Raw genomic sequence first — 15,660 nt, forward strand, 5'->3', positions numbered from 1 at the left:
TGGAAAGGTCTAGATATATGGTTTCCATAGGTCTTAACCTTGTATGATTAGGAGCCACAGTCGTCGAGATATAGCATTTGGAAGGGATGTGACGTAGTGAAGGAAATTCTATAGCACTATTCTTGAAAAATTATTTCTCCCAATCCATGATGGATATCGTCAAGCCCATTTTATGGAAGGTATATGAGACATCATAATTCAATCTAATTTAAGTAGATTGCTTCAATCGTGGCTGAATCGGTACATTTTGTTGCGCAGAAATTGCCCCAAAAATAGCTCTTTTTTACTTGAAAATAATAATATTACATTTAATCAAGATTTTTGTATTTACTTGATATCTCATCTACTTTAACTCCGGATTTGGCCCATGAGCTATCATTTCAAAGGGAATTTCATGATTTACAAAATGGTCCAAAATTTAGCTCAATCGAATGGGCGAATAAAGAGTTCAATATTTTGACCATCCCAATTAGGGTTTTTGGTCTAATTTTTGCTAGAAATGATAAAATTGACTTTGGATTTTTGTACCGTCATCTGATTAGGGTCAATAGGATTATTTCAAATTATTCCCAACTTTTTGTTTTCAAAATCATGGTCTTCACCCTTTTTAAAGATGGTTTTTTTTTAGAATACTAAGTATTTTTAACACACACACACAAGGAGAGAGGAGAAGATCTTAAAGAAGCTAACAATGGTATAATCCAAAAGGGCCTATCCTTTTTTAAGATTTAAATTACTATTTTGACGCATTAATCGAGATCAAACAAAATATGGTATCGACAATCCTATTTACAAATTGAGTAAAGGGTAAGACTTAGGAACAGTATTTAGGTGTCGTTCCTTAGATTCCCCTCTTAAAATTTTACCATGTGGATTTTTTCTTATAAGATGGAAGTGTATTTTTTAGTTAAGTAGCCATATGATTGAATTTCAAGATGAGAATTTAAGGAACAACACTTAAGGTACTGTACCTAAGTTTTGTCCTTGAGTAAATAGCACTTGTTTCATACACAAAAGATTGAGATTTACATTAATTCATTAAGTGGTTGCTTCATTCGTACTTTTTGCAAGTTTAAGCATAAAGATACCCCTTCGTAATGTTCATACCATATAGTTCATACTGCTTGATGTCCAAACAAATTTTTTTTTTGGCTAAATTACAAATTGCACCATTTAACTTTGTCTAAAATTTAAGTGAATGACTAATTGTGTTATTTCTTCTTCTTCTTCTTCTTCTTTTCTTTTTTTTTTTTTTTTTTTTTTTTTTTTTTTTTTATTTTTGAGGAAAAGACTAATTGAGTTATGATTATATACTAAGTACAATCATTATATGCTAGAATATTAAGTGGTAAGTTAGAGCATTTCCATTAGCCACTTTAAACTAAATTTTCAACAAAATTATAGCTAAAAACCCTTAAAACACTTGGGCATCAACCTCAATAGTTTGTCCCAAAACATAGCAAATGAACAGTGTCCTCACCACAAGTATTGAGACATTATTCATTACTAAACCAATATCACCCAATATTATATTTGGTTCTCTCTCTTCCTATCTGATTTTCTCTCTCTCGCTCTCACTCCACTAGACCAAACACTTTTCTTTTTCTCTATTCCTTCGAATCATACCTCCATAGCTCGTCCTTGAAGAAATCTCCACCTTTCTCCAACACCATCACCTATGGGTATTCGACCGCTCAATTTTCAGATCTGGTGGTTGAACATGGGTTTGTGAATGTGTAATGTTTATGGGTTTTTGTTTTTGATTGGCGGTGGGTTTCTGTTTTTGGGACTTTTCACCTCTGTTAGACGATTAGGGTGGTGTTATTGGGAATTGTAGATTGGGTTTTTCCTCTTCTGTTGGCAGTGGTGTTATCCAATTGCCAATGTACAAGTTTTACTAATAGTTTTCTTTTAATTGTTTGAGTATCATGTTTTGTTTATCACTTTATCACATTTTTAATTTGTCTTAATCTAGAGAAAATTTAATATTAATGAAATTTTTTTCTTTTTTATTTTTGATACTCAAAAATAGAAAATTATCAACATTTTCATATGATATATACATATAATTTGCACTTATTAAATTTAAGTGACTTCAATTCTATAAAGACTTCTTATTAAGCCTTATGTTTATACATAACCATAAAACAATGCTTCATTGTGAAGCTCTTGGAGCTAAAGCTCCCATGATTAAAAAAAAAAATTTGAAAGTTCTTGGCTTTTTTGTGAACTTAAACAACCTTTCATGGAGTCCCCAAAGCAATTGTCCCACCAAATGAAAGGATTCTCATATTTTTCAAGAGTCCGTATAGGGCTTGTAAGGAAGCCTCCAAACTTAAATTTCTTGAAACATAAATCTCATTTAGAGTAGTGGATGCATTCAGATCAAGTGCCCTCAGGGGCAAAAGGGGTATGCATTCTCCTAGGCTGGACCTTTAAGTAAAACCAATGGTTCTACTTGTAGAGACATTTTCAATATTTCAATTTTGGATGATAGAATTTGCATTGGGAAAACTGGCAGACCGAGGCTCAGGGAATCTTAGGGAAGTAGCTTTCTACAAAGCCTTTAAAGTGCCCAGAAACTTGTAGATTTCCATAATATTACTCGAGGAAGAAGAAGAAAAAAAATGTTATTAAACCATATATTTATACATAACCATAGGATAATAAATAATTGGGTGGTTGGATTTGGTTTCATTTTTTAGGGGGTAGGGAGAGGGAGGAGGAAAAATAGGGAGGATTTGAAAGTTTTCATTATACTATTTTAATTTTTCATTAGGAATTTGAAAATTAAAATCTTGAATATCAATTTAATGTACTCAACAACCATTTTCCTAAAACTTAGAAAATGGTATTTGGTACTTTACTTTTTAAAAAAAAAAAATACTATTTTTGATTTATTAAATTGTGAGTCTATTCTATTCACACTTCAACTTTTGTTTTTAAATGTTCATGGTAAAAAATGTTAATGGTTGAGAGTCCCCTTATGCCCATCTCACCAAAAGATGGACCCAAGTTGTTGCATCGTATTTGATAATCTTTGCAACTAATGCTGCCAATCTTTTGTCAATTACTCTAATCAAATAAAAAACTCTCTTGACTTTAGCTAGTCGTCTTTAAATCAAAAATTAAAAGCTCATGCAAGCATCTAGTTGGAGTGAATCTATTATATACTTCAAGCCTACATTATGTGATTAGAATGCAGAAGAAATTTAAACTCATAATAAAGAAGCTCTAGATATAATAGATCAACCCTCCCCAGATGACAGATATATTCCAACAACAAGGTAACTTGATTCAAAGATAAACAAATATATTAGATTTTTTTTTCTTTCTTATTTTTTATGCTCAAAATAGTGAAGTAATTTTCTATTCAGTTGCCACAAGTACAAATTTTAACAATAGTTTTACTATTGATTTTCCAAGTATATGTTTTGCGTTTATTATTTTATCTCCTTTTTTTATTCAATTTCATCTGAAGAGAAATTAATATAACGCATTTTTTTTTCTTTTCTTTTTTTTCTTTTTTTATGCTCAAACTAGAAAATTATCATCATTGTAATAAAAAATTATACATATAATTTGCATTTATCATATTAAAGATATTTCAATTCCATAATCACTTCTTATTAAGCTGTATGTTTATACATAATATATAACCATAATTAGGATATGATTGGTAACTGTTTTTTCTCCTTATTTTCTGTTTCCAAAAATAATTTTCTATTTTTTAGACTAAAAAACTTGTTTGGTAACCCAAAATGGATAGAAAACAAAAACTGTTATCAAAACTCAATTTATGAAGGAAACTAAAAAACATGCAAAATGCTGTTTTCAGTTTCTAATTTTTAAAAGTCAATGAAAATACACATTTAATTTAATGAATTTATCTCATTTAATGAGTTAGTATTAGAGTTCAAATCCTAGTAACAACATATTTTAGTATTTTCTATTTTTTTTTCAAAAAACTATTTTTTTTTTAATTTCAACTAACCAAATATGTTTTTTATTTCAAAAGTACAAGATTTTTTTATATATTTATATTCCCAAAAACAAGTTTTTGAAAATAGAAAATAAAAACGATTACCTAATATAACCTTAATGTTTATTGGATTAGTATGAGATTGTGCTTAATGATTTGAAATAGATAATTAATTGGAAAAAATAGTTATAGTTTTTATTATAAATCCTAATAGAATTTATATTCTAATAAATAACAACTAGTTATAAATTTTTTATAAATCTCTATCATTATAACTAATGAATTATATATAAAAAAAATCTGATTTTTGTTATGGTTGCACTAAATTGTAACAAGTGCTCAAAAGTTTTTTTTTTTTTTTGAGATAGAGTTTCAGCCTAAGACGTCCGCTCCTGATAACTCTTTATCATCAGACCAATACAACAATCAATTTTTGGTGTAGGTGGGGATTAAATCCTAAATTTCTTATTCAACAATCAGAAATTTTACCAAAAACCTTAATTGGCTAAATGGCTACACCAAATTGCGGCAATTTTTTAAAATGAAAACAATAGTGTTTTTGTTCTTAATTATCAACTTCCAATAAATCAACAAATTCATTACTGTGAAAAAAATAATTAAAAAAAAAAAACGTTGTTGCCAATGCAACGAAGTGACCTGTCAAGATTTGTAATATCTATACTTATTTGGTTTGTTAGATTGGTCATACCAGGATGAAAATTCATCTATCCATAATCCAATTAACAATTGATTTTTGAGAAGAACCAACAGTTAATTGATCGTTACTTATGAGTTATGACTATTTATAGATTGAGAAGTTATTTATAAAAATAATAAAAAGACCATTTTATAAAAAATAATAATAAGTTTCTCTAAAAAAAAAAAATAATAATAAAACGATAATTCCTTAAAATTCAATAGATTAAGAAGTTATCTTCCTTGTTTTCAAAAAAAAAAAAGAAGTTATCTTTTTTTTTTTTTTTTTTTTTTTGAGAAACAAGAAGTTATCTTCTTATTTAACTAGTATTCTATTTTATCTAGGAACAACATATTTCAAGAACAACAACAACAAAAAAAAAAAAAAAAAAAAAAAAAAAAAAAAAAAAAAAAACGTAATTTAAAGAACTACGTCCCTCACCAAAATTTAAGGCAATATATTAGTGATCTCAAAAACTCAAAGACGTAAACCAAAGAACTACCCTCCCTTCTCTCTCTCCGTGCATGCATCGCCTCTTCCGTTTCAAAAAATGTCCATAACGAAAGAAACACGACCACAACCACAGATCCTCCAACGGCAGAAGTAGCATATCCCAGTCCCAGAAGATGTCGTGTTTGAAATACTGGTAACACTACCCGTCTAAGATTTAGATGCGCTTGCAAATCCTGGCACTCGTACATCACCAACTACCCCAATTTCATCTCCACCCGGTACCTGAATAACTTGTGCTGCGATCATGGTTATGTCATACACGTGCCCAAGAACAAGACTAGGGCTCTTGACAGTCAAGTTTGTACAGTCTCTTGTGACCCCGCACTTTGAAAAAGATATCTGAGTTTAGAATTCCCTTCACTTTTGAGTCTGGGTATGCCTATTTAGTGGGTTCATGCAATGGCCTTTTGTGTCTCACTGATTCTTGGAGATACTCTTTGGGTAATAATGCTATATACTTGTGGAACCCTAGTATTAGAAAATATAAGAGGTTGCCTGGCAATTGTTTAAGCTACTCAGATTGTTTTGAACTTGGATTTGCGTATGATTTCCAAAATAATGACTATAAGGTTGTGAGGATTTCACAGCCTTCTTCCAAAGGTATGCCTCCCCTTCAGTTTGAGGTCTACACATTAAGAGCATGTTTGGATCCACGGCTGCGTTTTCTACGCGTTTTTGGAGTATTGTGGTTACTGCTCATTGAACAGTAACCGCAAATGTTGACTTTTTGCAGTGAACAGTGTACATGTGTACTGTTTACGGACCCACAAATTTCATTTTTTTATCAATTTTTTCATTAAAAATGGGTCCCACAGCATTATTCACACATTTAAAAATTATTTTGCTACAGTGTTTTCAGTTTTCAGTTCCAGCAAAATAAGTTCTATCCAAACACACACTAAGATTGGATTCATTGAAAAGAATTGGACTTGGAATCTTGTGGAGACCCAATGTTTTGTCTTACAACTCTAAGTGTTATTTTTCATGCTCATTTGTTAGTCGACATTTGCATTGGATGCTAGATATTTTTGAAGAAGTGGAAGGACAACCAAAGCCTAGTGAAATGATATTGTCATTCGATGTCAATAGTGAGAAATTCAAAGAGCTACCACTCCCCAAAGACGATTCATTCATACGAGGCGGTTTTGAGACATGTCTTACGATGTTCAAGGGGAAACTAGCTTTGATTCAATTTGGACTTGTACAACAATATGGTCCACATGTCATGCAATATTGGGTGATGAGGGAGTATGGTCTGCCTGAATCTTGGAATAAATTTTGTGTTGTTCTAGTTGAAAGTCCACCAATTTCGTTGGTTTCACCAAGTATGGTTCACTTCTATTTCAAACCAAGAGTGAACCAAAGAAGGAAGATAAGTTTGTTTTAGTTGACCCCAAAACTCAATACAAAAAGGATAATATTCACCTGAAATACCCTTTAGAGGTTACTCTTTTAAATTTAGCTACTTACATGGAGAACATTACCTTACTTGATGAAGCAAACGTAGTATCTTACTAAGAAGATGGTGGTAGGTGTATAAAAAGTAGAAGTTATATCATTACGGTATGGATGAATTGAAACCTTAGTCTTGGAATTTTTAAAGGTGTATTTTTACCTTGATTTTTAAAATCCTTTTATGGTTCTGGCTAAAAACCTTGTAACTATCCAGGGTTGTAACTATCAAATTTTATTATCCTTTCTTGGTTTCTGGCCATTATATACTAATATTTTATATATGTGGATGGTTGTTGTGCATACACCAAGATTCATTACTTATTTCGTGAGCATATTATCATTCCAAGGCCATGTTTTTACTTCCCTGTTCTAGCTATATGGTCTTTGCTGGTTTCTGCATTACATCTAATCTTTATATTGATTATAAGAATCTAATTCTTATGACAAAGAAACCATTCTGCAAAATAGACGATCTTGCCATAGCAGATCACTGTATCTCTATCCTTTAAGAGATATACCTAGATATGCAATGCTATTATATCTTGCTTAGGTGGGTTCAATCCCATGTTTATAGTCAGTGGATGTGGATCACAAAGTAGGTTTAGCTACTTAAACATTGTGATTTTATTGGTACTTTTGTGCTTTTTATCCTAAAGAAACATGCTATAGTTTATACTACTATGGAATATATAATATTTTGTTTGGTTGAAGTGGAAGAATTTAAGGCGTGCATGTTTGATATCTATTAGGTTTTCAAAGTGCATTGGTTTTACTGAACCAATTTGTTCATGAGAAAACTTGGTTGATGCATCCATATACCATTTTAGTTGTATGTCAATCTAAGAATATATTTGGATTTGACTTCTTACTATGGACATCAACTAGTTAGTACAAACTTGCTAATTCTCTGTCTAGAGTAATGTTCTAGAAAACCAACTTACACTTCAAAACCAATCAAAACAAAATGATCTCATTCAGTTCCACTCTTTTTTAATAGCAAATATATTCAGATCGGAACAAATTGTTGATCATCTAGCAAAGTGCAAAAAACAGAGGTGAAGATGACAAACAAACATGAACTACTTGAATGACTTGGCGTGATTGGAAAGAATACGAAAACTAGAAATGATGAACAAAAGGTTCCTCCAAGTACATGTCTCTCTCTCTCTCTCTCTCTCTCTCTCCCCCCCCCCCCCCCCCCCCCCCCCCAGGCAGATATCAAGTCCTAACCCCCTCTCCCTTTAGTTTTTTGCTTTTCTCTTGCTCCATTTTTTGGCTTTTGGATTTATTTATTTATTTCATTCATTGAAAACATAATAAAATTTTTTCCCCTTTTTCAATATGCTATACGGTTTTGATCTATGGCTTTGTATGTGTGTTTTAGGGGAAAGAAGATGATATTGTTGCGCTAAGGATTTCTAATTGTTCATAGTTTTTATTTTTGTTGATGGGAAGTAATGGATTTGATGCTGATTTTTTAATTGGGTGTGTTTGTGTGTGAATTATCTAAAGAATTGTATTGAAAATGATAGTTGGTCAAAATGAAAATTAGGTGAACGTCCCAGTGCTTTCATTGGTTTCACTAAGTATGCTTCACTTCTATTTTCGAACCAAAAGTGAATCAGAGAGGGAAGATTAGTTTGTTTTAAATTTTTAATTGACCCCAAAACTCTTCTTGAGAAGAATATTAATACTCAACTAAAATATCCTTTAGACATAACTATTTTAATATAGCTAATTACATGGAGAATCTTGCTTTACTTGATGAAGCAAATGTGGCATCTTACTAAGAAGATGGTGGTAGGTGTATAAAAAGTAGAAGTTTTAAGTTAATGGCATGAAAATTGAAACCTTAGTCCTGATTTTACCTAATGTAGTAATCAAGTTAGTATATTTAAAAACATACTGTAATTTTTACCTCAAATTTATATATCCTTTCATGATTTTGGTCAAAAACTTTATAATTCAACTGATTGGCATTTCCTAATATTTCCAATAGAAACATTTAGGTGTTAAACCCTCATCCCCTGTTTTAACTATCAAGCTATCCTTTCATTCCAAAGCCATGTTCGGACCCAAGCCTTCAAGCAATTGAGGTGTTTGCTTGATCTTTTAAAAAATTTATTTTACTCCCCAGGTGGACCTCACTTTGTTCCTGAAATTGGAGTCAATTTCTTGGATGAACAATCAATCTTAGATTTGGTTAAATGTACGTGATGAATAGAAAGTATTTACATCTGAATTGGCTACGGGTTGCTCATAAAAGTTCTACTAATTTTCGTAGAATAAGTATAAAACTCCCTTTCTTTTTTTTTTGTTATTTAATCAACTTTATTAATTTGTAAGAAACAAAATCTACTGATCTAATATAGTTTCTTCAATACCATTTTGTAGTGGCCTATAAATCATAGTGTAAATGTGCCTCATTCCATTTTGCTTGCAAAATTCATCTAAAGCCTCAATATTGACTACCTCTATTATTATTCAAGTTTTTAAAGGGCCTACCAACTGCGTGCTATATAACTTTAACCTATTCTTTGAATTTCTCTATAAATTAATAATCATGTTTGAAGAGTTTGATATGCACATATCCTAAATGTCAATATGAGATTCTGGATTGACATCCTGGTAATGTCAGCTTGGAGGCAAGTAGAGTCTCCATCATTATAGGATTTTCTAGGATTAAGAGCATGTGTGAGGTCTCCAATTCTAAATTAAGCAATACACTATCTACGAAACATTGAAATATATTTGATGGCTCACTTGTATTTGGGAAAGGTGTTAGACACTTGTTTGCATCCATTTAACAAAAATTACATATTTTCTTTAAGAGTACGAATTTGGTAAAGATGGGGTGTAAAACTCATGTTCTACATCATTCAATAAAAAATTGTCATATTAGCTTTTTACTTAAAACTTAATACATCCTACCACACAAGATAACATCTTAATAAACTCACAATTAAGTTAGATTTTCAAATGGGTATTAGAATTGATTGAGTATGGTTGTATCTATTATTTAATATGTAATATGATGATGTGGCACATTGGAATTGGAGGGATAAAATTTGAGTTTTACACCACATCCTTATAAAATTTAATCTCTTTAATTATTTCTTAGTTTTAATAATTCATGAAAGAAGTTTTGGATAATTGTAAATAATGATATGCTAAAATATGATGACATTAGTTATTTTGCTACATCATTATCTTATTATTTTGTTGTTTGGGTTATGCAGGAGACCCATACGGCGGTCCAAAGTTCAGAGGCCCCAAAGGCTTGCCATTTTTTGTCTGTTATAGTTTGAAAAAATGTTGTAATGTTCATACCTGAGAGGAGTGTGGTCTATATTTGGGTTTGTGCCTACCTTTGAGAGGTGGGGTGCTCCAATTCTTGGTTATGCATCTGTCAAGCTCAGATACTTTTGGGAATCTCCCTGTTTGATTTGCTTTGCCAAGTCCTAAGGATTTTTCTCAAAACTCCTAGAGAGTTTTGGAACTTGTCTAGGACTGTTAGAGAATGGTGGGAGGGACAAAATGGGCTTTTTGCCATTTTCAGGCAAATTAATTAGCTTTATACCATTTTTCTCAAACTAAGTAGAGAAATGCCCCTCTTTTAAAACTCGATTTATGATAAATTGAGTTAGGCTCTATAGTGGCATTTTAAGGAGCCTATAATGACGTTTTTTAAGACATATAGTGATGTTTTTTAATTCGACCTCAATGAAATCGAGTTAAAAAATGTCACTATAGGTCTTAAAAACGTTACTATAGGCTCATTAAAACGCCACTATAGGGCTTCAGAATTTTTTTTTCCTAACTCGATTTATCATAAATCAAGTTTTTAAAAAGGAGCATTTCCCTACTTAATTTGGGAAAGGGGGTATAAAGCTAATTAATTTGCCCGAAAAGGGCAAAAGCCCATTTTATCCATGGTGGGAGCTATAAAGTTTGAAGGCTTCTTTTATGTAACTTTTGAAGAAAAAAAAAAAAAAAAAAAAGAGAGAGAGAGAGAGAGAGAGAGAGAGAGAGAGTAGGGAAAGGTATATTTATAGGTTTCCAAACCTTTGTGGTTGCACATATTGTATATAGATTTGCGTGGTTGGACCATATTTTGCTTATTTGGACTTTAATCCACATTTTTTGTGGCTGTGCATATAGTGTAGCACAGAAAGCATATCATTTTCATGTGTTCTTAATCTGTGTTGAAAAGAGGGATGAAGCCTTATAAGACAAGCATTGGTAGCGTAATACATTATTTGCAAGGTAAGTTTCACATTTTCCATATGTTCTTGGTTCTTGTGTCAAAACAGGCAAGGAATCCTTGGAGTGTGTTTGGCTTTTTCTTATATGTTTTTTTGCTTTTAGTATCATTTTTTTTTTTATCTAACTTTAGTTGAAAATAAGCTAATTTTTAGCTTTTTGATAAACAACATCTTCTGACATGCACTATGCAAATAAACACTAATGTATCTTTTTTTTTTTTTTTTTTTTTTTTTTTTTTAAACTTTTGATAAAGCATAAAAGTTGTATTTATCCTCTAATACAAGGTTCGTATATATATCAAAGTCATTAGTAGTGCTCCATTCATTTCAATAAAAAACTTTATGTAAATATAGCTTCTGCGTTTCTTGTGTTTGGTAATATTAAAAGAAAAAAAAATGAATTAAAGAAAAATTATCTCTTAACTTCTTTTATTTAGTTTGACATGGAATAAAGTTGTTTCCTCTAAAATTTTCTGAAAAAACAACTCTAATCTCATGCGAAACTATATAAAGGAAGTCAAGATATAATTTTTCAACTTATTTTAAGATCACTACCAAACATAGGAAAATAAAATAGTTTTCTAAAAAACACATTTTGGAAAATATTTCATTTTTCAGAAAATGTTAATGTTGAAACAAAAAGAGCATAGGATTGACTTATGGTAATAAATGTCATATGCAGCAGTCAATATTTACAATTATTTGTTGTACCCTAAGGGGAGTTTTGAATAGAAAAATTTATTTATCAAGGTGAAGAAGAACAAAAACATTTATTTATTTTTTTGCTGAGTAACATAAAAGTTTATTCAGAACTTGGTGTATAAAAGTGATGAGTAATCACATTATATATGGTACACCCTCACTTATGTAATAACTCCTACTTGGTGGATGATATGGCTTCACCAATCTACAATAAATACTAGGAGTCATTCATTTTGTACATTAGATTTTATCTCTCTATTGTTGTGTTAGTGATTTTCATCTTAACGGGATTACCATACACTTCTTGTTTCTTGATCCTGGAAACAGCTTACATGCACTACAAACTAAAACTACAAATTCTAAGTTCTTTTTAACACAGTATCGGAAAACAATTGTTTAGAAATCATGAATGAATCTCAAGGTATGCATGCAGTGAAATTTTGAATGGTATACGTCGTCGTTTTCTGTATTCTTAAAGGCTATAAATATATATATATATATATATATATATATATATATATATTTATATTTAGTTTTGAGCCTTCTGACACAAGGTGAGAAGGGTTACAACAAATTCATCATGACTGTTAAATTTGTACAAACCATCAGAAAAAATACCAAAACCAACAAAAGAGGTATTTTAAAATAAAGTAAAACTTTTATTCCCAAATTTATGAAATATCCATCAATATCAAGTTTAGGCAAAGAGACTAAATTTCTAGAAAGAGAAGGAACATAAAATGTTTGAAACAAATCTATGTGTTTATTGGTATCTAGAAATAAACGATAAGTACCAATGGCTTCAATTGGTGCTTTCACCCGATTTCCCATCAATAAAAAATTCTCATTTGGATTTATGGTCCGGATTGAAAGAAATCCCTGCATCGTATTTGAAATATGAGTAGTAGCTCCAAAATCAAGCCACCAAGATGTCAAGCTATCATAACCAAATTGTACTTCTATAATTAACAAAAGAAAATTTATAGTAAGTTGATTGAAAGATTTTCATTAAGTAGTTGCTTCATTCGTACTTTTTCTTGTAAGTATTTTTTTGAAAATGGACCATATATTATTCAATTAAGCAGTAGCAAAAGAGTCTGCATACAAAGCCTCAATGGCAGGGGTTGGTTGTTCTTCCAACCATACATAGTCGTCACTTAATTGTCTTGCAAACTTGGCCAAAGAATGGGCCACTCCATTCGCACTACGCCGTACACAACTAGCTGATACACTCCGAAGTCTCATAGCCAAGCAACGAGCATCTTCGTATATATATCCCAGCCATGAGTTGACGGGTTTGTCTGCTGTCAAGCCGTTCATAACCGTGGCATTATCTCCCTCCACCACAACATCTTGGAAGCCCGCCTCCACAGCAAATTCCAAGGCCTTCCGGCATGCCAAAATCTCCGCTTCTTCGCTGTTTGCAACTAGAGGGCCCTTTGCTGACAGCGCCGCCATCACTTCACCCATACTGTTCCTTATAACCGCGCCAAAACCCGACGACTCCGTATCCATGAAGACAGCCGCATCGAAGTTCAACTTAAACAGAGTACCTGGAGGTGGACACCACAGTTGCACAACCTCCCTGGATGCATGGATAGCCAACTGATCCCGTGAAGCTTTAAAATCCTCTATCAACTCAGAAGCCCGAGTGGTGATTCTTGATGGTTCTTGGGCTTTCCCTCCATGCAGCAACATATTTCGCTGGTGCCAAATTAGCCAGCAGTGAACCTAGAAAAGCTCCAATTCTTCCACGGACAACCTGTGACACAAGTATTCAAGCAGCTGCAAAAACTCCCTCTGCTCCGTGCACACCTTTTGCAATCTGCCTGGAGCAACTGCCCACACATCTTGCGCTGCACCGCACTCCCAAAGCACATGAAGAACTGATTCGGGAGCTTGGTTACATCGCTCACAAAACTCATCTTGAATCACTTTCCTGCGAAACAAATTCTCACGTGTAGGCAGAATGTTTTGGCAAGCTCTCCATGCAAACACACGTATCTTATTTGGCACTTTCATCTTCCATACATTTTTCCAGATATGAGAACCACCCGCATCCTTTGAGCACTCCCCCAAATCCTTCTCCTGCTTTAGGATCAGCCTAGCTATCTGATACCCCGACTTCACCGTGTACTCTCCATTCTTGGTGTGGAGCCAAAATAACACATTCGACACCACCCTGTTACTCAATGGAATGCGAAGAATTGCATCAGCATCTTCCTTATGAAAGGCAGCAGCAATAAGCTCCATATCCCAAGCTTTAACCCTCCAATCAATAAGCTCGGACACTCTCCATTCCCACTCATCCACCCGGGGTGGGTGAAGCACTCTATGTGTAGGATGATTGGGAATCCAGCTATCCATGGTTACCCGAATAGAGGACCCGTTGCCTACCCTCCAACAACCTCCTTTCCTTAGGATTGGTTGTGCTGCTAATAAACTTTTCCAAACATAAGAACTATTCGGTACATCCGTAGCTTCTAGGAAGGAACCCCGTGGAAAATATTTAGCTTTAAAGCACTTGTACACCAAAGACTCTTGTTGTTGAAGTAATCTCCATCCTTGTTTGGCCAACATGGCTAAATTGAAGCTGTGTAGGTTTCTAAAGCCCATTCCTCCCTCCTTTTTCGGTTGAGCCAACACACTCCACTTCTTCCAATGAATTTTCCTTTCATTGTCAATCTACCCCCACCAAAATCTGGCACACAAAGCATTTAGTTCCTCACAAAGCTTCATAGGTAGTTGAAAAACCCCCCATAGTGTAAGTGGGGATGGATTGAGCCACCGCTTTGATCAAAATCTCCTTACCCGCTCTTGAGAGTAATTTACCCTTCCACTCTTGGATTTTTTTCCACACTCTATCTTTTAGAAATGAGAATGTTTGGTATTTTGCTTGGCCCACCAAAGTAGGTAACCCCAAATAGGATTCAAACCTTTCCACCTCTTTTACCCCTAACAACTCCTTAATCCGTTGTCTTCGCTCGTCCTCCACATTACTACTAAAATAGACTGAGGATTTATCCATATTAATGCATTGTCCAGAGGAATCAGCATATAATTGTAATAATTCCAGAATAGTTCTCACCTCATCATGAGTCGCTTGGCAGAACAAGAGAGAGTCATCAGCGAATAAAAGATGAGAAACGGATGGCGCCCTTCTACAAATTGAAACACCATGAAGCTTCCCCTCCTCTTCTGCTTTAGCAATCAAGGAAGTAAATCCCTCAACACACAAAAGGAACAAGTATGGGGATAACGGGTCACCTTGGCGAAGCCCCCTAGTTGGGACAATATTTCCATAAGCTTTGCCATTTATGCGAACTGAGAAGCAAGGAGTAGTTACACAACTCATTACTCTGTCAACCCATGTATCAGGAAACCCCAATTTGGACATGATGCCCCTAAGGAAAGACCATTCAACATGATCATATGCCTTACTGACATCCAGTTTCAGGGCTAAAGCTCCTTTTTTCCCATTCTCCTTACAGTGCATAGCATGGAGAGTTTCATATGCCACAAGAACGTTATCAGAGATGAGACGACCAAGGACAAAAGCACTTTGGGAAGTAGAAATCACATGAGGGAGAATCTGCTTCAACCTGTTAGCCAACACTTTTGAAATAATTTTGTAAATAACATTACATAGGCTAATAGGTCTATAATCTGATATCTTTTCCGGTGAATTAACTTTTGGAATGAGCACAATATGAGTATAGTTTATTTCGGGTACCATAATTCTGGAGTATAGAAAATCAAGTGCAGCAGCAGTGACATCATTACCAACAATATGCCAAAATTTTTGATAAAACAAAGCATTCATACCGTCGGGTCCAGGAGCCTTAGTTGGTCCCATTTGGAACAACGCTGCCTTAATTTCCTCCGCACTGTATTCTCTGGACAAAATCTCCTGCATATCCATCGTCACCTTTTGGGGAACTACACTTAGACACTCCTCCATCCGGCTACAATCACCTGCTTCAAAAATAGTCTCAAAATAATTTGTTATAACACCGGCAATATCCTCAATTTCCTTCACCCAATTG

At 33.4% G+C, this 15,660-nt stretch overlaps 1 protein-coding gene across 1 annotated transcript; it reads right to left on the bottom strand.

Moving 5' to 3' along the window:
- Window positions 1–12,691: 12,691 nt before the first annotated feature.
- Window positions 12,692–13,312, bottom strand: LOC126728401 (uncharacterized). Its single transcript, XM_050434227.1, has one exon. It carries the CDS (start codon window positions 13,310–13,312, stop codon window positions 12,692–12,694), a length of 621 nt encoding a protein of 206 aa, XP_050290184.1.
- Between the last annotated feature and the right edge of the window lie 2,348 nt (window positions 13,313–15,660).

Source organism: Quercus robur, chromosome 5 (assembly GCF_932294415.1).
Source record: "Quercus robur chromosome 5, dhQueRobu3.1, whole genome shotgun sequence".
In the NCBI taxonomy this organism is placed as follows: domain Eukaryota; kingdom Viridiplantae; phylum Streptophyta; class Magnoliopsida; order Fagales; family Fagaceae; genus Quercus; species Quercus robur.

Bases quoted from the DNA above. Each gene is read 5' to 3' on its own strand.
- LOC126728401 (XM_050434227.1), bottom strand. From the start codon at position 13,312: ATGTTGCTGCATGGAGGGAAAGCCCAAGAACCATCAAGAATCACCACT.